The sequence below is a fragment of the Microtus pennsylvanicus genome, chromosome 8 (assembly GCF_037038515.1).
Source record: "Microtus pennsylvanicus isolate mMicPen1 chromosome 8, mMicPen1.hap1, whole genome shotgun sequence".
Taxonomy (NCBI): domain Eukaryota; kingdom Metazoa; phylum Chordata; class Mammalia; order Rodentia; family Cricetidae; genus Microtus; species Microtus pennsylvanicus.
This window is the reverse complement of record NC_134586.1, coordinates 79359452-79386049: the sequence shown is the minus strand read 5'-3', so window position 1 is coordinate 79386049 and position 26598 is coordinate 79359452. Positions and strand designations below refer to the sequence as shown.

At 40.3% G+C, this 26598-nt stretch overlaps 1 protein-coding gene across 3 annotated transcripts in view; it reads left to right on the top strand.

Moving 5' to 3' along the window:
- The window catches only part of Tnip3 (TNFAIP3 interacting protein 3), a 104962-nt gene that overhangs the window by 50876 nt on the left and 27488 nt on the right, over positions 1 to 26598 (top strand). For 2 of the 3 annotated variants that reach the window (XM_075982066.1, XM_075982067.1), the window contains exons 4-8: positions 15105 to 15185; positions 17928 to 18005; positions 20734 to 20799; positions 22089 to 22187; positions 24409 to 24534. In XM_075982066.1, coding sequence (XP_075838181.1) covers positions 15105 to 15185; positions 17928 to 18005; positions 20734 to 20799; positions 22089 to 22187; positions 24409 to 24534 — 450 coding nt within the window. The remainder of the gene's footprint in view (positions 1 to 15104; positions 15186 to 17927; positions 18006 to 20733; positions 20800 to 22088; positions 22188 to 24408; positions 24535 to 26598) is intronic. The other variant, XM_075982068.1, reaches the window with a different exon arrangement.

The window sequence follows — 26598 nt, the reverse complement described above, 5'->3', positions numbered from 1 at the left end:
GTTGTCTGTGGGTTTTTTGTAAACTGCCTTTATTATTTTGAAGTATACCCCTTGTATCCATAGTATCTCCAAGATTTAACATGAATGAGTGTTAGATCTTGTCAAAAGCTGTTTCATCTAATGAGATGATCTTGTGGTTCTTGTCTTTTAGTCTGTTTAGACAAGTTTACATATACTTCATGCCTGTATCTCTGGCATAAAGCCTATTTGATCATGGTGGATCAGCTTTTTGATGTGTTCTATTCTACTTAGAATTTTTGATTCTATGGTCATTAGGGAAATTGGTCTGTAATTTTCTTTATCTGTTTGATTTTCCTACAGTTTAAGTATCAGAGCGGTTGTGATCTCTAAAAAATATTGGGCAATATTCCTTCTGTTTCTATTTTGTGGCACAATTTGAGAAGTATTGTTGTTATTTCATCTTTGAAATATAGTAGATTTCTTCCCTGAGTGCATTTGGCCCTGCCTAGTTTTGGTTGGGAAACTTTAAATACTGCTTCTATTTTACTAGAGTCTAGGGGTCTGTACAAATTGCTTATCTAATCTTGATTTAACTTTGGTGGATCCTATATCCAATAAATTTACCTATTTATTTTAGATTTTATAGTTTTTTTGGAATACAGATTTTTAAAATATGTCCTTATGATTCTCTAAATTCCTTAGATGTCTGCTGTTATGCTCCTTTTGTCTCTAATTTTATTAATTTGGAGCTACTCTCCCTATCTTTTAGTAACTTGGCTGAGAGTTTGTCAATCTAATTGATTTTCTAAAATTATCAACCCTGTGTTTCATTGCTTCTTTGCATTGTTTTTGTTGTCATTTCTATTGTATTGATTTCAGCTCTGACTTTGATTATTTATTGCCATATGCTAGTTTTGCATGTTATCTCTTCCTTTGTTCCAGTTTTCAAATGTACTATTAAATTGCTAGCATGAAATCTCACCATTTTTTATGCATTGCTATGATCTTTTCTCATAGAACCACCTTCAGTTTGTCTCATAAGTTGTGGTATGCTGTGTTTTCATTTTCAATCAATTCTAAAATGTTCTCTATTTTCTTATTAATTTTGTCTTGACTCATTTTTGTTTCAGTGATGAGGTGTTCAGTTGCAATGCTTTTATACTTTTATATTGATGATACCCAGTTTTAAAACATGGTCAAATAGGATAGAGTGTTATTTCAATTTTCTTACATCTGTTGAGACTTGCTTAATGTCCAAGTATGTGGTCAAGTTTGGCAAAAGTTCCATCAGTTGCTGAGAAGAAAGTATATTGTTCTATGTTTGGGTGAAATGTTCTGTAAATTTCTGCTAGGTTCACTTGATTTATAATGTTATTTTACTACAGCTTTTCTCTGTCTAGTTTATGTCTGCTTGGCCTGTCTATTGGCGAGACTGGTATATTAAAATCACCCGCTATCACTGTTTAAGGGTCAATGAGTTATGTTAACTGTCATAGTGTTTCTTTTATGAGTCTATGTGTGCTGTGTTTGGTATATAAATGCTTAGAATTGCATTATCCTCTTGATAGATTTTTTTGATGAGTATGTAGTGTCCCTTGATATTTTTTTTATTAATTTTCATTTGTAGTCTATTTTCTCAGACATTAAAATAGATACACAGGCTTGTTTCTTAAATGCATTTGCTTGGCATATCTTTATTTATCATTTTACAACCTGAGGTAATGTCTATCCTTGATGTTAAGCTATGTTTCTTGAATGCAGCAGAAAGATGGATCCTGTTTTCTAATTCAATATACTAATCTATGCTTTTTTGCTGAGGAATTGAGACCAAAAATGTTGAGAACTATGAATGAACACTGTTTATTTATTTCTGTTGTTTTATTGCTATGGTGTGGTTTTTTCCCCCTCTTCTGATTTCCTGGTCTGGAATTATTATTTAGTCCCTGTGTTTTCTTAGGTGTGTCTACCTCTTCAGATTCAACTTTTCCTTCAAGTGCCTTCTGTAGAGATGGATTTATAGATGGATACTGCTTCAAGTTGGTTTTACTGTGGAATGTTTTTCTTTCTCCATTTTATATGATTTATAGTTTTTCTGGATATACTAATCTGGGTTGGCTTCTCTGGTCTCTTAGAGTCTATGGAACATCTGCCCAGGGAACTTCTGGCTTTAAAAGTTGTCATTAAGATTAGGTGTTATTCTAATACGTCTTCATTTATATGCTACTAAGTCTTTTTCACTTGTGGCTCTTAATATTCTTTCTTTGTTCCATATGTTTAATGTTTCAATTATCATGTGTCATAGGGAATTTCTTTTCTGGTCCAGTCTATTTGGTGTTCTCTTTGCTTTTTTAGGTTAGCTAAATTATTTTATAATTTTGTTGGAAATATTTCTGTGCCTTTGATCTGGATTTATTCTCCTTCCTATATTCCTATTGTTCATAGATTATGGCTTTTTATAGTGTTCCAGATTTCCTGGATACTTTGTGCTTAGATTTTTATTAGATTTAACATTTTCTTCTAGCTCATCTTCAGCACTTTAGATTGTCTCTTCCCTGTCTTGTCTGTTTCTGAGACCTACATCTGAGGTTTTTGTTTGACCTTGTAAAATTTACATTTACAGTTTCATCTCAGTTTGTATTTCATTTGGTGATTCTGTTTCTACTAAGGTCCTGAGAGTCCTCCATCATGCAGGCAATAGGAAGTTGATGGACAGTCACATTGAGGGAAGCTTTAACAAAAGAGACCTTAAAGCCTGCCCCCACAGTGACACAGCTCCTCCAATAAGGCCACACCTCCTAATAATGTCACTTACTTTTAGGCTATTGTCTTTCGAACCGCATTGTACATGTGTTCACAAAATATGACAAGTTTGCAGAGGTCAGAGGATAACTTGAATTCATTGTTCTCTCCTCCTACCATGTTGGTCCCAGAGATTAAATTGAAGTAATCAGGTTTGTGAACACACGTCTTTACCCACTGAGTCATCTCACTGGATGCTCATATGCTTTTAAAAAGTAGATTGCTTGGAATGATATGAAAGTATAATACATAACAATGTAGTTTTTGTAAATGAAGCCAGCAATAAACAACCTGTTGATTAACATGTGTCAGAGAAGGGTGAGATTTAGAATAAACTACTTCTAGATTTTCTTACAAATCATTCTCAGAATCCACAGGGGAAACTAATGTACTGTGTTCTTATGATAATCAATTTTTTGTTATTGTGACAAATGGATTAGAGAATTTAAAAAGAAGAAAGATTTGTTTGCCTGGGTTTCTTGAGCTTCTTTTTGTTGTAATATGAGCAGTGGGGCTGCGTCCCCGGCACCTGGCCACCCGCACGGCTAGCTTTTTTTTTTTAATTTTTTTATTGATAACAGGAGGATAAAGAAAAGAAAAAAAAAACAAATTTCCACCTCCTCCCACCAGCCTCCCATTTCCCTCCCCCTCCTCCCACTCTTCTCCCCCTCCTCCCACTCTTCTCCCCCTCCTCCCACCCCTCTCCCCTTCCCCCCACTCCTCTCCCCCTCCCTTTCCAGTCCAAAGAGCTGTCAGGGTTCCCTGCCCTGTGGTAAGTCCTAGGTCCTCCCCCCTCCATCCATATCTAGGAAGGTGAACATCCAGACTGGCTAGGCTCCCACCAAGCCAGCACATTGCATAGGATCAAAACCACGTGCCATTGTCCTTGGCATCTCATCAGCCCTCATTGTTCGCCATGTTCCGAGAGTCCAGTTTTAACCCATGCTTTTTCAGTCACAGTCCAGCTGGCCTTGGTGAGCTCCCAGTAGATCATCTCCACTGTCTCAGTGGGTGGGTGCACTCCTCGTGGTCCCGACATCTTTGCTCATGTTCTCACTCCTTCTGCTCCTCATTGGGACCTTGGGAGCTCAGTCCAGTGCTCCAGTGTGGGTCTCTGTCTCTATCTCCATCCATCGCCAGATGCAAGTTCTAGGATGATATGCAATATATTCGTCATTATTGCTCTAGGGTAGGGTCATTTCAGGTTCCCTATCCTCAGCTGCCCAGGGAACTAACTGGGGACCTCAGCTTGGGCACCTGGGAGCCCCTCTAGGGTCAAGTCTCCTGCCCACCCTAAAGTGGGTCCCTTAACTAAGAATTGTGGTTCCGCCGCATGGCTAGCTTTACCCGAAATAATTACACGGAAACTGTATTCTTTTAAACACTGCTTGGCCCGTTATATCTAGCCTTTTCTCGGCTAACTCTCGCACCTGGACTAGCCCATTTCTAATAATCTGTGTAGCCCACGAGCTGGCTTACCAGGAATGATCTTAACCTGCGTCTGCCTGGAGTGGGAGAATCATGGCGACTCCTTGACTCAGCTTCTTTCTCCCAGCCTTCTGTTCTGTTTACTCCTCCCACCTATGTTTTAACCTATGAGGGCCAAGCAGTTTCTTTATTACTTAACCAATGAAATCAACAGATTGATATATGACACTCCCACATCATCTTTTTTGTTTTAATTTATTTTTCTGAGCATTTAGGAGACAGAACAACATACCAGAAGGTAACCGAATAACAATGTTGCTTACCTTATTGTGGCTAGAAAAAGGAAGCTACTGAGGGGATGTAGCCAGAGGCAAAGGTATCTTTCCAGAACCTGTACCTACTTATAGATAGAACCTATACCTACTCACTTATTTCTTATAGCTAAAACATGTACCTACTAACGTGTTTTTTATAGACAGAATGTGTACCTACTCACATATTTCTTATAAATAGTCCATGTACCTACTCACCTATTTCTTATAGATAGGCTCCATGGCCCCCTTTTCAACACTTCCTAATAATGTTGTCATATTATAATATATCCAAGGACACAATCACTTCCCAAGTCTATCAGTTTTTAGTCCATGAGCTTGGGACGAACACGCCATACTCAAACCATCCCACTCACACCATCTCCCTGCCCTCACATGAAAGCTGCCAGGCCATCTTTCTTATTTCTCTCTCCCACTGTCTGCGGACGGTTTTCATCCACGTATCTTTTACCTAGATGCCTGCTCTTTGGAGCACTGTCAGGTAACTTTCCTTGTACCACACATTCTTAAGGTAAGGTCTGTCCTCTGAAGTCCCAAAGGCAACTGCACACTGTGGCTTCCTCCTTTGAAGACGAGAAGTGTATTTCTCAGCATTGGTCGTGCAGGCTCCTCATGCTGTCTTGTACTTTCAGTATTTCCCAGAGATGTGCATCATCACATTCTAACAGCTTCCTATTGTCTGGGTTCTGGGAACTCTCTAGTAAGCAACTATTCAGAGCCCAGCAATTTGCAAAACATTTGTCTGTTCACCCACTGAATCTTTAACTCTGTCCAGATGTGGAACAGGTTCTACAGTATGAGCTCAGACTGGTGTCAGGTGTGACACCAGCCTCTTGTGAGCAACTTCTCCTCCTGAACACAGCACCACCCTTGGTTCACCCAGTATACCACTCCCTCTCCTCCCTCAGAACAAACAGCCTTGGAAGTCTTCATTCTGACCCACTAGACTGTCCTCTGAATGTATTTTCAAATATTTGATTCCTTGCGTCAATACCTTAGTCTCCAGTGGAAGTGGCTGAATGGTGGTTTATGCAGTAACACTCAGAAGGAAGCAATCCTCTACTCAGAACAAAACAAACACTTTCACACTTTCGCTGTGATAACAGCAGAATGGAAAATATAAGAAATTTTCTATTTGAGTAAGATAGGAGTGGGCCAGTGGGCCAGGGACTCTGGAAGGCAGCTCTCTGGATTCCATTGACTGGAGTCATCATTAAAATAGTACGTGGACTCTTTGGGCAGGAGCTGAAGATGCATTTAAGACTTGATGAGTTTGGAGGTATTGGAATAAAAGAGATATAATTTAATGAAAGGCTCTGAGACAAATGCATAGTTCTCTTCAGCTTCTATTGCCAAGAATAAGTAAAGAGTGTGGAGACCTGCAAGAGAAATGAGCAGACCGACACACTGTGTGCAGGAAATGGGAAAGCGGGAGAAGAACGCAAGGAGCCTCATCCCAATGAAAATGGACATAACATAGAAGAGCCTCTGGGGTGCAGTGAGGCTTCATGGGGGTCACTTTTAGGGAAAAGAAAAACAATTGCCTAGCTGAGAATCAGATATCATTTCTTTGTGGAAATTATACCTGATGTAAGTCAGAAGGCCAAGAGATTATGTGCAGAAATTATCAGTTATAAAAGCCCATTTAAAAAAGAAACACGAGATCTAGAAAATCATTTTTATAAAATAGAATGGAGACTTGATACTTCAACTGATAGACCCCTTAGAGCAGAAAGAATTACCCTTATTTCTATAGTGGTCATTATACTTGCATCTTCTCTGGGACAGATAATGACTTAATTAAGCAAATTTATACGAGTGTCCTTTTCCATGGAATGATTGCATAACAGTCAGGAAGTGTTAGCTCAGGACAATGCCACACAAAATATGTTTCTTGGCAGATTCGATGCAAAACTTGATGCAAAGTTTGCTTAGTGTTAAGTTATTAATGTGTTTGGTTTTATCGGATCTAGAACTCTCTGGGAGACTCCAAACCTGACCTGGACTTTTGATTTTAACACCTCAATGAGTCCTCTTTCTTAAATAAATATTCTTATTTCAAGGTTCACTAAAAACTACAATGAGTTTGGAAAAGTTAATAGAAAAAACTCAGGCACACTGAGGAATGTATATAGCATGCTAATATTCACGTCTACCTAGAAATGAACTTAAAGACAGTTTTTAACTCATTTTACACCTTCAGAGAGAATAAGGAAAGGCCTATGAAATACATAAGAATATTTCTGTAGGATAAATAGCAAAAAGCCTCAAGATTATTCTTTTTATTTAGTAAGGAAAATAAATACCCTAACTACTACTGAAAGTACATTTAAGGACAAGAGAGATGGCTCAGGTAACTTGCTGCCAAGGTAAACAACACGGGTTGTTGAATCCTTGTGACCTGCATTACAAAAAGAGAGAACCAATTTCTGCAGGCTGTCCCTTGGCCTTCTCTGACCCCACACATGTGCTGTGTCACACCCACAATTTAATAATTGTAGCAAAAATTTTTAGATACAATTTTCATTTATTATTAAGCCAATATTAACAAATGTTGTCATATCTTATGATAGTATATTCGAAGGTTTTCCTTTGATTTTGGCTTATTTTGATACAAAATTCCCTTGATGTGCAGAAAAACTCCTTCAGTCTTCCCTGGAAGCCTTTCCTCTAGATGCTTCATCTTTGTGTACACATATTTTTCACTGCTTTTATAATAATAGTTAAAATAACATCTGATTATTGGTGTAGTTTTGAAGGTTAAATTCAGACTCTTCATATAACAGTTTATTGTGGAAAGTTTCAAATGTACATTGAAGTCAAAAGCATTGTATGGTGTGCACTGATATTCTCACTACTTGAATCTACCATTAACACTTCAATCTACTTACACATCAAATATTTATGCATCTACCACCCCCTTTCCACTATCAACCAATGTCTCTTTTTGAGTTATTTTGACTTTTTTTTTCAATTTATTTATTTATTAAGGATTTCTGCCTCCTCCCCGCAACCGCCTCCCATTTCCCTCCCCCTCCCCCGATCAAGTCCCCCTCCCTCATCTGCTCAAAGAGCAATCAGGGTTCCCTGACCTGTGGAAAGCCCAAGGGTCGCCCACCTCTATCCAGGTCTCCTAAGGTGAGCATCCAAACTGCCTAGGCTCCCCCAAAGCCAGTACGTGCAGTAGGATCAAAAACCCACTGCGATTGTTCTTGAGTTCTCAGTATTCCTCATTGTCCTCTATGTTCAGCTAGTCCGGATTTGTCCCCTGCTTTTTCAGACCCAGGCCAGCTGGCCTTGGTGAGTTCCCGATAGAACATCCCCATTGTCTCAGTGTGTGGGTGCACCCCTCGCGGTCCTTAGTTCCTTGCTCGTGCTCCGTCTCCTTCTGCTCCTGATTTGGACCTTGAGATTTCTGTCCCGTGCTCCTCTGTCTCTGTCTCCTTTCATCGCCTGATGAAGGTTAATATTCATGAGGATGCCTATGTGTTTGTCTTTGGGTTCACCTTCTTACTTAGCTTCTCTAGGAACATGCATTATAAGCCCAATGTCCTTTATTTATGGCTAGAAACCAAATATGAGTGAGTACATCCCATGTTCCTCTTTTTGGGTCTGGCTTACCTCACTCAGGATAGTGTTTTCTATTTCCATCCATTTGCATGCAAAATTCAAGAAGTCCTTGTTTTTTACTGCTGAGTAATACTCTAATATGTATATATTCCATACTTTCTTCATCCATTCTTCCGTTGAAGGGCATCTAGGTTGTTTCCAGGTTCTGGCTATTACAAACAATGCTGCCATGAACATAGTTGAACATATACTTTTGTTGTATGATAGGGCCTCTCTTGGGTATATTCCCAAGAGTGGTATTGCTGGATCCAGAGGTAGGTTGATTCCGAATTTCCTGAGAAACCGAAACACTGCTTTCCAGAGTGGTTGCACAAGTTTCAAGAATTGAGTTATTTTGAAATAAATTGCAAGAAGGTTTTAGCTTTTCCAACATCAACAAAACACATTTCAGAACTTTGTATATCAGTCTCTTATTGGAAAGCCTTTGCCTCTCAGAACTCAGTGGGATCCAGGGAGAAGCACAGTTTTGTTTGGCTGGATGGAACTAATTTTTTTTTCCTTTTAAGTCTAAGCTTAACCAGCCATGAAGCAAATGACAATGCTTGTCGACCAAAGAGAGAATGGTGAGAAGTGTGTGCTGTGAGGAGTCATCGTTCATGTGGCAGCACATTGCTTCAGCCCCTAAGAGCGTATGTACAGCGGAGGAATTGTTACTAAAGATCATGGAGCTGCCATTGACAAATTTCACATAGATACGGTCACTTATAATGTTAATTCATTTAATCTCAAGCAAGATTAGGAAAGATGCTTTAAGGATTTATATTGAGTTAAAACATTATTGATCTAAAACGAAGTGTGGAGGGAAAGGTGATCATTTACAAGTTGAATGTCTACATTAAGGCAGAATAGTTTAAATGTGTTGATGTGTTGATGTTCCTACTTGATCACCTCTGGCTTGCTGGCAAAACATACAACTCTGTGTGTCTCTGCATCCCGCAGTGTTCTGAGAAGCAGAGACAAGCTAGAACCTACTGGAAGAGGCTGCTGCAGGGACAGATCCATTTCTGAGTACACTAATTCCTACCCTGAAGGTGTTATGCTGTGTCCATGTCTAAATAATAAATGAATACCAACCCCATCTTCAGGAGGTTTGCATAAGGGGAGTAAGGTAGAGAACCGTGATGTTAAGTGATAGGGTGGATGAGTCATCAATACCTTCAGAGTACAATGGAGGATGTAGCTTGCTCTCATCTGGAAAAGAGGGTTTTTTGCTAAGTGTGGAATACTGAGAGACATTTAAATCGAGAGGTTTCATAGGCTACAGGCTAGTCAGTGAAAGCTAGCTATTTTTTCTATACACAAAGTGCAGCAAAACCTACAAATGTATATTTGAAACAGAGGGAGACACTTCCCATATTCCATGGGAAATTGTTCCAGGTTACCCCAGTCAGTAGAGTTAGCATTAAGAAAATGAAAGAGAACAAATCCTGGGTAGAGTGCTTTGGAAGTGAAGCCTTATTCACTTCAGCTAAGATTGGAAACTGGAAGAACCACTGTGAAAATCAGTGTGGGGCTTTCTCAGAAAAATAAAGAGAGAATACAATATAATCCACCCATACCATTGCTGTACACTAACTCAACATACTTCAGACACCCTTGCTCAGCCACATTCATTGCTACCTTGTTTACAATGACTAACGAATGGAACCACCATCCATTTACAGACTCAAGGATGAAGAAACCATGTATACACACAAAAAAATGTTATGTACTCACAAGAAAAAATAAGAACGTGTCATTCCAGGTGAGATGGATGACCTGGAAATCATCATGTTAAAGAAAATTACCAAACTCAGACACAAATGTCTCGTTTTAGTTCATATGCATGTTCTAGTTTCAGGCCATTATATGATTGTGTATTTTGGGGTGTGCATTCACGTGTATATATGGATAGAGAATCTTGAAAGCATAAAAGGGAAGAAGAGATCTTTAGGGATGGAGGAGGGAGCGACAAGGGGAACAGAGTATGTGTGATGTGGAAGTAGGGACCGCAATTTGCAGAGGATAAAGAGGAACAGAAATTAGGGGTGGAGTATGGGGGAGGACAGTGGGAGAGGGTGATGAATAGAATAAATTAAAGTGACTTTGAGGGATAAAATACCCTAAGGAAACATTATTTCATAGGGTAACTTAAAATTTTAATATAAAAAAGAGTTCTGCTTTCACTCTAAGTCAAATGGGATGTCACTGGGTGGGGGGAGTGCTTCACAGACGAGGAACATAAACATTAAAGTCTCACAGGAGCTACTGTGCTGATAACAGGAGGGTGCATGGGGTACAGGAGGGTAATCAGGACAGGCCTTGGGATCTTTCAATACAATGATGGCTTGCTGTCAGTCTAAAGACTCTAAGCACTTTAATTAAGGCAACATCCCTAGTGACTGATGGGACTATCAAATGACATAGCCAGGGATGGATCAATGTTGTACATAATCTCAGAAGCGATCCCATGAATAAAACCAGGGTGCCAATGATTAAGCAAATTATGAAAAAGCATACTTATTTCATTGCCATTTAGTCAGTCATCAGTCATCAAACTGGGAATTCTCTGTTTTTAATAGAAATGGAACGCTATTGCTTAGGGGTCTGACAGTCTAGAAAATGTTCATGGTTATTAAATACAGGCACTGAGATCCAAGGAGGAGTTAAAAATGACTCCATGATTTGGGATCTGGAGAACATTCATTCATTCATTACATTGGGGAAAATGGGTCTTACGAGGGAGTCAAGAAATAGGTTTAGGCACATGGAGACAAGGGTGACTTTGACATCCCCAGCAGAGATGGCAAGATGGCTATTAACATGGGCATTAGAGTTGGTGAGTGAGTTCTTGACCAACTGGTTCTTAACCATGTTGATTGGCATAGGACGGTACATATTTTCAATATTACCTTTGCTAAGATCTATTAACTTGTGTTCAGCATCCTATCTTTTCCATTTAATGCACAGTATACATGTGCAGGCTTGTTTTTACTAGAAATACACTTTGATCATGTAATTACTATGTTCCAGGCTCTATGACAGAAAGTCAAAAGTACCTACTTTAAAATTGAAAATATTATGTATTTTCTGTTATCAGACTTACATGCATGAGCCCTCTGCTAGTCAAAAATGGATTTCTTCTCTGTGCCTGGCTCTGACCATCCCCATAGTGTTTATTAAACTGTTCTTTTATTGCATTACTGCTCAACTTTCACCCTCTCTCCAATCCTGGGCATTAAGTCCTTCCATGACTATTAATGGTGGAGAAGGGGCCACCACTGTTGTGAGCTGTTACTTGCTTTTATAATATTAACCCTTACTCACTGGCTTCCACTTACTCACCAGCTTACATATGTGCATCACACACTGGTGTGCATAAGAACATGTATGTATGCTCGTAAATATCTGTAGACATGTACACACACGTACTATATATGTAAATATTATTGTAAGCAGGGATTTTTGCTTATTTTCCTTTAGAACTCAATAATGTTCAAGGGCACAGTAAGTAACACACAAATTATGGATGGTCCTTTTTATTTTCTCATGTAATCTGCTTGATTGGCACACTTTAAGCATCACATTGTGATCATTATTCAAGCTTTTATTTTTACTATCATAGATAGCCACTGTAGGAAAAGATGCTACCACTATCCCATTGCATAATGCTGAAGTTGAGTCTTGTCTGGTCACACAAGCCATGCGTGATAGAGTGGAGAAATGAAGCCAGACAACTCAGCACCACAACTGGAACCTTTGTCTGTTCCAGCTCCTCCCTCTCCTACAGAGACAGCACAGGCTTCTCAGCAACCACACACATGGGTCCAGATAGCAGAGGTGTTAAAAGAATTCTGTCCCTTTTGCCTGTCAAAGCCTCCAGGCATCAGTGGACCTGCATGTTATTTTCTCAGACCGAGAGAATTACTGTCAATACCAACGATAGCAGCAGATTAATGACTGGTAATTCCTTAGGTTAGTTTTCTCCTATGTAAGATATTTTTGTAGCAATTTCACAATAGAGGAATCTTTAAAATTGCTTTGGAAACAGGGAAGCGATACTTCAGTTTCTCTGAAAGTCACCTCAAAGAGTGAAACTTCTGAAAGAAAAGGTTGACTGGAAGCCACACTTAGGAGTAGGTGGAGCCAAGGTCCCGAGGCCAGAGGAGCAAAACCCTCTCTTCTCATTCCTGGAGCAGGCCTACTGAAATTCCTGTTTTCCTCTGCAAAAGTTGTTTCTTCACATGTATTCTGACAGAGAACTCACAGAAATTCAGTTTTCTATCAGTCCGTACAGCAGAGGAGACAGAGGAGCTGGGATGAGTATTGCAGAACTGTTGGATTCAACGTGATAAGCACCATCACACCTCACACAAGGACCATGCATCTGCATCAGGGTGCCATGGCAGCGGAGACCCCAGGCACAGAGATGCCAAGGATAGCATTTGAAAAAAGTGTTCGTGGGTTAATGCCGCTGCATCTACTGCACTAGTGCGACCTAACACAGAGAAGCATAAAGAACGTTGAACAATATGCACCTCACTCTGAGCACATGTATGGGTGGGTGGGGTGCAGGGGTCAGGGCGTATGCATGTGTGTTAGAATAAAATTACTTTTTTTAAATTTATTTATTTTTTTTAGATTTCTGTCTCTTCCCCGCCACCGCTTCCCATTTCCCTCCCCCTCCCCCAATTAAGTCCCCCCCCCTCAGCCCGAAAAGCAATCAGGGTTCCCTGTCCTGTGGGAAGTCCAAGGAACCCCCACCTCCATCCAGGTCTAGTAAGTTGAGCATCCAAACTGCCTAGGCTCCCACAAAGCCAGTGCGAGCAGTAGGATCAGAAACCCATTGCCATTGTTCTTGAGTTCTCAGTAGTACTCATTGTCCGCTATGTTCAGCGAGTCCGGTTTTATCCCAGGCTTTTTCAGACCCAGGCCAGCTGGCCTTGGTGAGTTCCCAGTAGAACATCCCCATTGTCTCAGTGTGTGGGTGCACCCCTTGCGGTCCTGAGTTCCTTGCTCGTGCTCTGTCTCCTTCTGCACCTGATTTGGACCTTGAGATTTCTGTCCGGTGCTCCAATGTGGGTCTCTGTCTCTGTCTCCTTTCACCGCCTGATGAAGGTTAATATTCAGGAGGATGCCTATATGTTTTTCTTTGGGTTCTCCTTATTTAGCTTCTCTAGGATCACTAATTATAGGCTCAATGTCCTTGGTTTATGGCTAGAAACCAAATATGAGTGAGTACATCCCATGTTCCTCTTTTTGGGTCTGGCTTACCTCACTCAGGATAGTGTTTTCTATTTCCATCCATTTGCATGCAAAATTCAAGAAGCCCTTGTTTTTTACTGCTGAGTAGTACTCTAATATGTATACATTCCATACTTTCTTCATCCATTCTTCCATTGAAGGGCATCTAGGTTGTTTCCAGGTTCTGGCTATCTATGCATGTGTGTTAGAATAGAATTACTTTTACATTAAAGATATTCTGTATTTTTGATGAGCATGTCTCGGTGTGGATAACATGTAAGTATTTAGGAAGCATCTGCTTCTATTCTCTAAACTGAGCAAGTGTGTTGTAATGTTTACCTCGGAGTTCTGCAGGAACACATTGAATCCCAGGTGCTTTTTTGGATATTGCTCTAAGACAGCACAACTCTCTTTCACTCATCTTCAAAACAGACCCGCAAAATAGCAGGAGGTAAACAAATATGCTTACGAAAACTCACAAATTTGGAGCATAGTATAACGGATACTCACCAATTTACTCATTTCGTAAGGTGGTGAATATTGCTAAGGCAGTATGGCTGCAGACATGAATATAGGAACAAAGAAATGCATAGGTGAAAAGCTTGGAGAAGTGCTCCCTCTGGTTTGGAAGAAGAAAAAGGATAAACTCAACAGGCAAGGGAGACTTTGACTGGGACATGTGTTCACCAGCTATATGGGGAGCGCTATGAAGAGGCAGGGAAAGGTGAGAGAGATGGAAAGGAAGAATGGTCAGACCTTGGACACACATTGACTTTCCACAGTTCTAGCTGTATGTGGGTTTCTACACGAAAGGCTCCAGTCAGGTGTCTGAACCTAAAGACATCTCCATTTTCCTTTCAGCAACTCATTCTTTCTTGCTTCTACTCCAGAAGATGGGTCCAAAGCCCATCTTCAGTCTCTCCATCCACACAGCCCTTTCTACAACTCTTGTCTCGCACCATTAGCTGAAAGGTCTAAAACAAGACAGGAGTTCACCAAAATGTTAGAGAAAATGGATTTAATGGTTTAAAACAGTGCCTTGCTGAAATACTTGAACCTGGTTTATGAAAAGTTAATATTAACCCTGAAAGCAAGCTTCCTGCCAATCCAGAACACTCAATGTGTAAGCCACATGCGTTTTATTTTGTAACAGATCATTTTCTCCTGTTGATTCTGTAAAATCAACACTCACAGATCCACGTGACTCACTATGTTCTACACAGCTCAGCTCACATTTAGAAGGCATTACCAGAAAACCATACCCATAGGAAGCAAGAAATCAAGCTGTCCAAAAGATCAACAATGACCTAACTGCTCTGGGAAATCCAATAGATGTGTGGTAGTTAGGCCACTGAAGAAAAGCCAGGTTTGCCCCAGGCATTCTCAGGGTAGGAACTTCCTCCTTCAGTGGGAGAAACTGCCCAGAAAGGCAGAAGAAGCACAATTTACATACACGGCCAGATAATCTGCCACAAATCTTAGTCATAGCCTGCTGACTTGAGACACCCTGGGAAATCCCTGTTGCATGAAAGCCAATAAAAGTTAAAATCACATTTCTCCTCTTGCATCCTTATTCTGTGTGATTAGCATAGAGACATTTCTGCTACTGAGAACATGTTATTTTCTATCATGAGTTAACAGAGACTTAGGATTTTCAAAGTCTGGGCGCTCTCATCCTAAAAGGCACCACAAGAGATTTTCTTTTTTTTCTTTTTCTTTCTGCCCTACAAGACTCTGAGTAAGACAGCTTGCTCGTCTTCCCCAGGCATGGCTGGACTGAATGCAGCAGGATCTTACATGGAGCATGTGGAGGTAAGAGCATGCATCATGCTTAGGTGGCCATCCAGAACGAAGAACACGAAGGTGGATTGTGTGATGATTAACACCCGCTCTCTATTTTAACAAGTATTATTTGACATACAAAAGGTCACTGGCGACCATTGCCCTGCCTTTGAACTCACTGGGACAGGCTGCTTCCATTGAACGACAGACTCACATCTGAACAGATTCCTCTCCCTCTGCGGTGTACTTTACATTTTCTTCTTGTGAGGAAGAGTTTAATTTGGTGTAAAATTTAAGAAGAATATTGTAAACATGTGTCTAGAAATAGAACATTTAGCAGTAAATGACTTTAATTATTAATATCTTCAGTTGATGCTATAATTTTATTTAGTTACTACAATAACATTCACTATTTCCATGACTTAATTATTGCACCTTCGTAATGTTTTATTGTATTTTTATTGGTTTATTTTGAATCTGTGCATACACGTCTGCCATGGAGTGACTGTGGAGGCCAGAGAACCACCTGCTAGGCTCAGTCCTCCCCTTCTCCTGTGTGGGACTGAGGGAACAAACTTAGTGATTTGTCTTAGTGGCCTGTGCTATCAGCCACTGAGCTAACTTACTGGATTTTCCTATGTTTCTTTTAAACAGATAACCAAAATATATTGAGAAACTATATAGAATCCATCTATTCCTTTAGATACTTAATTTGTTATGTTACAACTTAAACATCTTAGGATATTTTGATAGGGGAAGAAACTCCTTGATATTTTCAACACAGACTTCATTTTGCAGAAAAATAATAATAAGGAATTGTTTAGAAGGAATGATTGTTTCAGTAGAAGGCCCTTCCTAGAACCTAATGACTAAATATCTTTGCATGTACTGTGATAACCCATGCCCTCGTTAGCAACCAAAATGAATAACAAATACACACAAGAACTTACTCCAAACATGAATTGACTCTGATTGGTTTTAACTTGTACCCAAGGCGTACAAGTTATGGTACAATCCTGATCAACCTCTCTAGAAATGTCTGGTGATGCGTGTCACCCACAAATTCTTCCTAGTCTTCATGTTCGCTATCATCTACTTTCAATGACCCCTTTTAACACTGTTGTTTGAGAATCTTGTCAGCTAGTATTCTTATGGTTACAAGTAAGTTTTCTTAAATATTTAGTACAGAAAACTTACTTATAAAATTTCAGAGTCAATGTGTTTTACAGTTTTTGCATAGAGAACATTATGGGAATAGAGGATGCATGGAACAACAGGAGCAAGACTTTGCAAATGTTTGCTACTTAAAAATTTTTGCATCACAAGCAGAACAATTTTAGAGGATCTAAACTTTCCATTTTCAACCATGATGTTGGATGTTAGGAAACATGTTAACAGTGAATATCTTTGACTAGAATACTGTTCAGAGTGCTTTACATGTCACAGACTCCCCTGTGATGTTGTCATGCCCTTGGGGAGAATCACTAGTTTAGAATCAACTTCAGGGCACCTCTGCCTTGCTAAGCGCAAAACATGTGGGTAAGACGAGCCTATAGGACTTTCCAGATCAAGGACATCTCATGCCTTATAGCACTAATCAGAATGGGTCCAGTTACTTAGACTCACCCCCAAAAGAGAAAGTTCAAGTATATTGCCTGACATTGCTGCCACCTACGTTTTGATGTCACACTTCAGATTTAGCCAAAAGCTTCTTGAGGTAATAAGCGTGTGTATTGACCAACAGAAGACTGCCCATAAAATGTGGTTTGATGATAAGACAACTCTAAAGTAAGAGAAGTTTAAAAACAAACAACAGCATCCATTCTGTGTAAGACACCATCAAATCCTGAAACACTGATACATAGATAAGTCAGAAAACTAGTTTTATAAATTGTTTCCAATGAAAGAAGACCTTGAAATCCTCTGAGCACTTTTTGGTGAGGACCAGTAAGTCTGGACAAGGTGCTTAGTTCTTCATGAATGGCTTTTGGGATTGAGGTTCATGGTAACTGTTGTGCCTGAAACTGTGCATAGAATTCAGGTCTGCCCTGATTACCCAGCTCACTGAATTACTTAGTGACCTGGATGGGGTGCACATAGACTACCAAGGTACAGCAATGAGGTAGTCTTTTCTGTGAACTTTCCTGAAAGTGGTCCATTTGCTAGATGGTGGCTGTTTCTAGAACTTCAGTCCCTTTTTTGAATAATTATCTCAATCTCTAGGTGGAAAGTAACTGAAGACAAAGGCTATTAGTTGTCATTATGCCATAATTTATTACTGATCTAAACTGGTATTCTAATGCCCTGCCCCAAAAGGCAGACCAAAATACATAGAGCCTGATAATTTCTACCCAATTCTACAACATATTTGTGCTATGGCCATAGAGGTAGTAAATTTATTCACAATTTGTAATCATTTTGATGCATTTTAACTGTATTCATTAGACTTGCTAATTTATAATTTATTTGTGAACTGTTTTAGTAATTAATTAAAATAAATGAATAGTAAATAGTGTATTAGGTTGGTACAATAGCTTGTCACTGTGATGAGAAGTTTGTGTATTGAGTGCTGGGAATCAAACTCAGGGCCTTGTGCACGCTAAGCACATGCTGTATCATAAAGGCACATATCTCCAACCCCCATATCAAATTATTTTTTTTTCAAAACACAAGATTTGTCTAAATGCATGAGGTTTTTGAAGAACAGAACCAACCTCTTCTCTTTATTTTATAGGCTACTTAATCTCAATCTTTTGTTTTCTTTTATTAAAGTGTGCTCCATCAAGAAGAAAGGACTCAACAAATTCTCTTGAACAAAAGATTAGGCACTTGGAAAAACAGAGGCAAGAGGTAATGTGAAATATTGGATAAAGTCACATAGCCATCTGCTAAGCCTGAGAATAAACCAAGATGCCCTTAATTTCTTTTATCTCTGTCATTAAACACAGTGTTTTATCTCCATAATACTGCACTACACTATTTTTGAAAGAAAAGCTTTTAGAAATCATGGTTTGCACTATGTTGAATGAAAAAGTGTTGATGTCATTAATATGGTAGTTATAACCCATCTTTTCCAATTGTTGATGTACTTACCAATTGCATCATAGACTCTTATGGACTATGACCTTGCAAACTGATATATGATGAGATTTGAACTGTTAAAAGCTTGTGCATAGTGGATTTTAAGTTCAGTGACTTCCTGAGTTAAGCACCTAAATGACTGTGGGTTATAAAACAGTGTCTTCCAGGCTGGAGAGATAGCGCAGTAGTAAAAATACTTGTCACTATTGCAGAAGACTCAGGTCAGTTCCTGGCACCCACATGATGGTCTGTGTCTTCTGTAACTCCAATTCCAGATCCTATATCTTCTTCTGACCTCTGAGGATACTGGACATACATGCAGTTCACATACATGTAGGCCAAACACCCAAACATATATAATAAAAATTAAAGATTAATCTTCAATAGAAAGTACATAAATGACATAAGAAGAAAGGTGATTTCTGAGGTGACATTGGGAATTAGCAGATGCTGTTAGATGTACCATGGCTGTGTTCTGGGTTTAATGGGTGCTTGAACTCCTTCCCCTTCTCAACAAATTACTATGCATGGCTCTCACCAGGAGAGTAAGCTTGACTCTCCTGTGAGGAGCCCATACCCCACACTTTGCAGTTTGCCTTTTTCTTTTTCTGAGTGTTTCTCTTCCTATAAACTCCCTGTTTAAGTCTAACTTCCTTTTCGGGTAACTCCAGTTCTTACTGACTTACTCTGAACTCTTTTCTGTGGTGAAATCAAACATCTGGCTTCCCCTGTGTGTTGGTCCCTACAAGCTAAGGGAACATCTCAAGATCTATGTAGTAATGCTGGACTGTATCCACCACAGCACCCCTGACGGCCATTTCGATAGACACATTTTCTTATTTTCATAACAGGTTCATGAATAAAGATTTATTAAGTGTTAGACCATGTCTTGACAAGTCAGTTGAGGCATTTATTAGAAAATCTCAACTTTTCTTATTTTAGTTTTCATCTTTGTTTAACTCATCCGGAGTCTGATGAAACTCTCTAACTATTTTTGTAAGAATTATTATATGAAGTTTCTCTTTCCATATTCTCCTGTTTGTTTACTATGGCTATTAGAATGAATTCTTGTGACAACTTTTTCAAAGAATTTATAGGACCACGCGGAGTGCGTCCACCCACGGAGACAGTGGAACTGATCTAATTGGGAGCTTACCGAGGCCAGCTGGACTGGGACTGATGGAGCATGTGATCAAATCAGACTCTCTGAATGTGACTGAAAAATGAGGGCTGACTGAGAAGCCAAGGACAATGGCACTGGGTTTTGATCCTACTTCATGTACTGGCTTTGTGGGAGCCTAGTCTGTTTGGATGCACACCTTCCCAGACCTGGATGGAGGGGGAGGACCGTGGACTTCCCACAGGGCAGGGCACCCTGACTTCTCTTAGGACTGGAGAGGGAGAGGGAGGGGGAGGAAAATGGGAGGAGGGGAGGATATGGAAATTTTTAATAAATAAATAAATTTTAAAAATATGCAATAAACATTAATGAATTTTTTTTTAAAAAAATGAATGTATGTTTAAGTCCAAACTCAACTAATTGGCAGTCATTTACTTGCAGTGGCATGCTTTAGGATGTAAATATTTTTAAATCTTTAATTTTATGATTATTTACTTGCTTCATTTTTATTTATTTTTATTTTAGGTGCATTGGTGCTTTGCTTGCATGTATGTCTGTGTGAAGGTGTCAGGTACCCTGGAACTAAAACAGACTCAAGTTTAAACTCACAGAATTGCATGCCCCCCCCCACACACATCCATCTAGTTTGATAAGAAAGGTTACAGGATGGCCCTCCGAGAGCCCTGAATGGACTGTACTCTGATAAAAATAAGCAGTGGCTCATAAAGTTTGCACAGAAGAGGCTAAGGCATACATTGTACTGTAAATGGAATTTCTAGGGGGATTACTAGACAATCGTGGACTTACAGCAGGAAAAGAGGACAGTCATTGACACTCGGGCCTTGAGCTGTTTTAACAATCTGACTCAAAACCTCTCTGTGTAATAGGAAATGTGTCTTTATATAGACTTCTTACAGTAAACATTGGAGGTCTTGACTTAGCCTAGCTGATGAGAAAGAGGCTTCCACCCGACTCTGGAGTGAAGGGCTCTTCTCCACACATCCTTAAAATTCTCTCTTTATCATCATCATCATCATCATCGTAACTGATGCCCTGGCAATGCTTAAGCAACCCGTTTATGGCAGTTCTCCAGTTATTTCTACTCTGGGCAGTGCTAAGTGCTTGTGTTATGGTCATACCCAAGCTTCCACAGTCTTCCTTTATGCAGTCTATCCAGCATTTTTTGGACCTTCCTCTTTGCTTTCTCTCTCTTTAACCTGCCCCCAAATCATGCCAGCCCAACCAGAACTTGCTAGGAGAGTTGCCTTCATTCATGACTTCTAAAATCTCAGTAAGCTCAGACTATGATTTCACATTTCCTCAACTTTCAAATGGATGGAAATCTTTTGTTGAAATGCCAAATTTTAATAATTTCAGCTCCTGGAAGTCAATCAACAATGGGACCAGCAGTTCCGAAATATGAAAGGGTTATACGAAAGAAAGGTAAGAAACTCTTCACGTGGGACTTTCTTTAATCCTGGTAGTAGGGTCCCAAGAGATTTTTGTGGATCCCTACCTATGACAAATGAGGGGCAGAGTTCCACCATAATATTTGGCCTCTTGCACTGAGGATGGATACAATGTCAGTCAGCTGTTGGAATGTAGCCTTGGTTCCATCCAAGAGTTCCTGTGAGCACTCCCAGCTCTGAGTTGTTACTGAGGCTGAGGTCAGGTCAGGAAAAAGTCCATCAGAGAATCAGCTGGCTTCCATCCATAGAGAAACAGTGGTAACAGCCAGGATGAAAAGGGGATGCCCCCTTCTGCTTTCTTTAAAGCGTGTGGAGAAGCTTTTTAACCAGAAAGAAACTTTTGGGGAAGTTTTTTTTCTTTTTTTTTTATTGAGAAAAGGAAAAAAAGTATCCGCTTCCTCCCAGCCTCCCCTTTCCCTCCCCCTCCTCCCACCCCTCTCCCCCTCCCCCAAACTCCTCTCCCACTCCCTCTCCAGTCCATAGAGCAGTCAGGTTTCCCTGCCCTGTGGAAAGTTTTGGGGAAGTTTTTATTTAATAGGTTAAAGTTGTTATATTATTTGAAAGCATTCCATTTTCAAAAAGACAGAAGAGAGAAAGTAAATTCCCCTAAATAATTCAAAAGGAAGAAAACTGACCACAGTAATGCAAAGTTATTGCATTTTCTTCCTCATTTGATACTCAGAATTAAATTTAGAAGCAGGAAGATAGTGTCCCACTTCAGTAAGTCTGGATCTATACATTCTGAACCAGTTTGTGGCTACAAATTTTAATGACAGTGTTCCCAGAAAAAAATGTTTCCACAGCATCCCAGGGCAGCCAGTAAATCCGGAGAAAAGAACAAATTGGAGGAAGCGCCATATCCAAGGTTCTAGCACAGGGCTCTAATTTGTCAAAAGGAAAAACCACAGATACCCTGGCAAGATTGCCCTTTGTAGAGGGCTCTACTCACTTCCTGACCACCTGCAACTTTGTCTTGTCCCCTGCCTCTCAGAGGCCAGGTACAAAGAGCCCACCAGTCTGTTCTCTGGCTCCTTCATTCTTTGGAAGTAAGGGTCATTTGGAGAAAGGAGGGACGAGTAGGAATCCTCCCTTTGGGAGGAAAGTGTGTGCTTTTGTGTAGAGCAAGCCCACTCTGCTGATGTGTTTTAGGGAAGAGCTCTTCCTTGAGGGACTTCTTGGACAGGGTGGGGTGGGGCACCCCTATTCCCAAGTGCACTGGGCTTGACCGTGGTGTAAACTGTTTCCCTTCCATGATCCCCTAAGGTCCTGGAGCTGCAAAAGAGATTGGCGGCCACAGAAGATATCCACACCATAGAGAAGGAACAGAAACAAAGTGCGGCAGAGGGCGACAGGCAGCTAGAGGTGGGTGGTCAGCCAGTGGCCTCTAGTTGAGCAAGATAAGAGTGGTGAAAAACAGCTCTCTAAGGAGCCACACGCAGGCTCAGAGCACTGAGGTGGGTGGGTGGGTGAAGTGTGCATTGCCATCAGTGGCTAGGAAATTGGAAACTGATTGGGTGAGCACCTTCCAGGGCTTTACAGCCTCTCTTGTGAGTGACTTCCTTTTATTGCTAGGGAAAAAGTCCCACTATGTCCCCCAGAAGTGCTACCTTTCTTGCCTAGAATTGACTTCTTGCCCAGGCTGGCCTTGAACCTGCTGTTCTCCAGCCTAAGCATCCCAAGTGCTGGAATGGCAGAAGTTCTTCACCACACCCTGGTACACAGAACACTTTAAAAACCACTTCACATTCATTATCTCATTCAATATCCAAAGCCCAGCCCTGAACAGGTCAGCACTAAGAACACGGGGTCCTGAACCGAGGCTCTAGGCAACAAGGGTGAGCAGGGACAATGAGAGGGGTTTCTTGTGGTGCAGGCTTTTTCCTCAGGAGCTGGACGTTATGACATATATATAAAGTGATGCTGAAGTCTAATGACAGCCCTCTGAAGACGTAGTAAGAATAGAAACAAGTATGTGTATTCTCATGGGCAGTCTTGCCGCTGTCATTGTGAAGGCAGAAAGTCTGACAAGACTGTTAGCAGAAGCTCTAAGAGTCTGGGTCTGGGTGTCCTGTCTCAGCCACTTGTGCTCAAGAGGCAAATTAAAGGGACAGTTAATCATAAAAAGCAGAGAGAGGAGATTTTGTCGGTGTACCCACGTTGGGAAGAACAATAGAGAAGCCCAGTGACCTCAAGAACACCTTCAGGGTGCTGACGTGAGTTTAAGTTTTAAACAGAGCTGAAGCGGCATCTGCTGCTAAGCAGTCCTGGTTGGGGCACGGTTCTTTGTAGATACTGTCACCACTCTGCCTCAGTCTGCCCAGCAAGATGGTCTGGCAAACTGTCCAAACCCTACAAAAATCTCTTGGGCTAGCACCAGGCTTCATTCCTAGCATGAGATTCCTGGGGAAATCCCAAATCCTTGGAGACATTATCTCAGTAGTCTAACAGTCAAAGGAAGGACCTGAGTGTCTCTGTGAACATCTTTGCTCCTGTCAGGAGCAATACCTCCCATTCCACAGCCCAGTCTGGCTCACCTTGCTGAGGTTACAGTTGGGGTGAAGCAGGAAACAGGGTTCTGACAAGCCCCTCTCTGGCATGCAGTACACACTGCCTCCTTCAGCTACACCCTAGCTTGGAATTTCAGTAACTTTTCCCTCATGAACTTGGGAACATTTTCTAGATGTAATAAAATAATATTCATGTAACTGACTCATCTAAGTGTGTAGGTTCAGCCTATTAAAGCAAGTGATGATGAGATGTTTTCACTTCTAAAGAAAATAAGTTGCCTAAAATTGATTTCTTAAATTTAGTTACCATATTGGAATGTGACTAAAATAATATTTGAATCCCCTGCTTTAGTTACTTCTCATCTTGAGCTATATTCTGCAATATTTCTTTTTCTAGACTGGATTCTCATTAAGGATCCAATTTACTCCACCAAATTTTGCAACCTACTGTATAGAATGAAGAGTTGAGAGATGAGAATCAGGACTTTCAGTTGTGTAAAATGGTGAAGTTCTTGGAGATTGTTGGAGGCACTGAGCATGCCAGCCGCTGGAAGGCTGGATTTCTGCCTTTTAAGGGTAGTTGTGGTGATGCTGAGCTGTGAATATTTATCTGCAGCGAAGGTCCTTTTTTGTCTAAAATTTCCGGTCTTTGTCTCTGATATAGAATGGTGCAGGACTGGCCTTGAGCTATTTAGCATCAGTTTATCTCAGTAACCTTTCTTTTTCTTTTCAGGCCTTTTAAATGTTTTTAAGCAGTCCCTTGGGAACAGGGGTAGATTGCTCCACAGACTCATTGATTTGACTATAGAATGTGAGGATTAGAGTTTTAATGGTTTTTCTGGGGGTCACCACAGTATCCCTAAGTTTTCATAAAGGAAAATATGTTCAGTAGCTCTGTCCTCTACGTCAAGAACATTGCTCAAAGGAATGTTAGAGAAAACCTTACGGGTCCCATTTGCTTATGTGTGGTGGATGACTGTCTGCCAGAAGGAGCCAGTCTCTTCGGATTTCTGCCTTATCCTTCCCTGTGGGAGTTTTTGATCTGGGTCATGTTTTCTTGTCTTTTTCTTCATAAGGAAAGGGAAAGCCTAAGGGAAGAATTGCGAGCCCTGAAGAAGGAGAATTTGCTGCTGAAGGAAAACAATGCTCTCGCAAATAGGAAGAAAGAACATTATGCCTGTGAAATTAAACGACTCAATAAGGTAGCAGAACAGGGTAGGGTGAGATGGAGGGTAAAATGATAACCTCAGCAGCAGCTGAGTCCTGCCGGGTCACAACAGAGTGGAGCCCACAGTGTGCCTCGTCCTACATCTCCTGAGGTCCCTCTCTGGTTTACACAGAACACCTAGCCACAGCTGGCAGTCACATTTGGCTAGGATGCTTTGGGAAATTTCTGTCCCTGCAGAGAACCATGAAAAGGGGAAACAAAGAAAAATTATATACATCAGTAAGATTTTTTTTTAAAGAAGCACATAACGGCACTGGGTGTTTGTGAACAATAACGTATCTCTTGGTTGACCACAAAAGCTTCCTGAGGAAGCAAGCTGCTCTGTAAAGTGAAGGCTGTGGAGCTGGGTGTGATGCATGCATGATGCATGGACGCCTGCTTAGTGCCAGATTCAAGACTGAGATGTCTGATGCCTAAGGAGCCAGCCTAAGTCCATTGTGAGTAGGATCTGACAGAAAGAGGCAAGGCTCGGGGTGCAAACATGTGGCTTCAGGGTTAAGCTCAGAGGAGAAACTAAATTGTTTTAAAGGAATGATGATGAGTATGTGAATGTGTGTATGTGTGTATCTGTATGTGTCTACATAATATGTGGGTGCGTGCATATATGCATGTGTGTCTGAGTTTATATATATGTGTAGGTGTGTATGTGTATATATGTATGTCTGTCTGTGTATATGTGTGATATGTGCATGTGTGATGTCTATGTGTGTAGACGTGTGTATGTTTGCATATATGCATGTATGTGTGTATGTGTATATATGTGTGTATATGTGCATAAATGTGTGCATAAGTTTATATATGTGTGTATATGTATGTAGATCAGTTAATGAACTAATGTGATATTCTGGGGAATGAGAACACTAATTCAGTACAAAAACATAAATCCCATACTGTTGTTATTTCAAGAGGTAAGCCAAGAGTAAACACAGGAATGTTGAAATATATGAATGAGTTGAAATCTACATCATTCAATTAGGGATTTTTATGGTCAAAGTAACAGAAATGATCTTCTATAGCAAAAGAGAGTAGTTGACGGCCTTCACACTGCGTTCAGTCCTGTAACTTTGGACCGCACTTCAGCCCATGCTCAGAGGTGCTATTAAAGACCCCAGGTAAGATGTACGCTGGCATCATTGACAGGATGCTTGCAAACCGGATTCAGCATTAGGTCTGCTTATAGCATGAGTCATTCTTCAAGAAAGAACAAGAAAATAAAGAAAGACTTCCAACCAGCATTTCATCCTTCAGAGAAAAAGAAAGTGTTCAGACACAAAGTTTCAGAGCAATTAATTCTACGTCTTTTCCTTTTTATCCTCTACTGGAAAAATTACTCCATAGAAATCAGAGGACGTAGGATAACTGCAGTTACATGTGACGTTCTAGTTCATTTTGCCATATGAATGCAAAAAAGTTCATTTCTGTCATGTGAAAGCCCCAAAACTAAAAGAAAAGCCCTCCAAACCCAAACAACCCCAAAACAAACCAAAACAAAAGCTCTGTGCATATAAACAGACAAGAGTTTTCTATTTTTTTCATTTCCGTATGCACATTAGTCTTTGCTATTGGTGATTGTGGTTGAAAGAACATTTTTAAATTCAAAGAAATAGACAGCTATAATCTCAGCACTTCTGCCTCAGGTTCAAGGCCAGCCTGATCTCCATAGCTCGCTCCAGGCCAGGCAGGTGTATCTCTAAGGAAAAAAATAACTTGATAATTTGGTACCTAGAAACATAAAACCTCATTAAGAAAAAATAATTTAACAAAAGTCATGTCTTTACTCAAATATAACCTTTCCAAAGAATATCTTTTCTTTACATCTCAATTAAAATTATATGCCCTCATTCCAGATACAATCTTTGATTTCTTTCTTGGCATTTATTATTGCTACCCAGTACATAATAATGTACATTTATCATTTATCATCTCGTCTCTATTGATCCACTATTGATTGTGAGCTCCTTGAGTTAGGTTTGGGCATAGTAGGAACCCTGGTGGCCACAGTAAATACAGTGTGTGGCCATAGGGCATATAAGGGCTT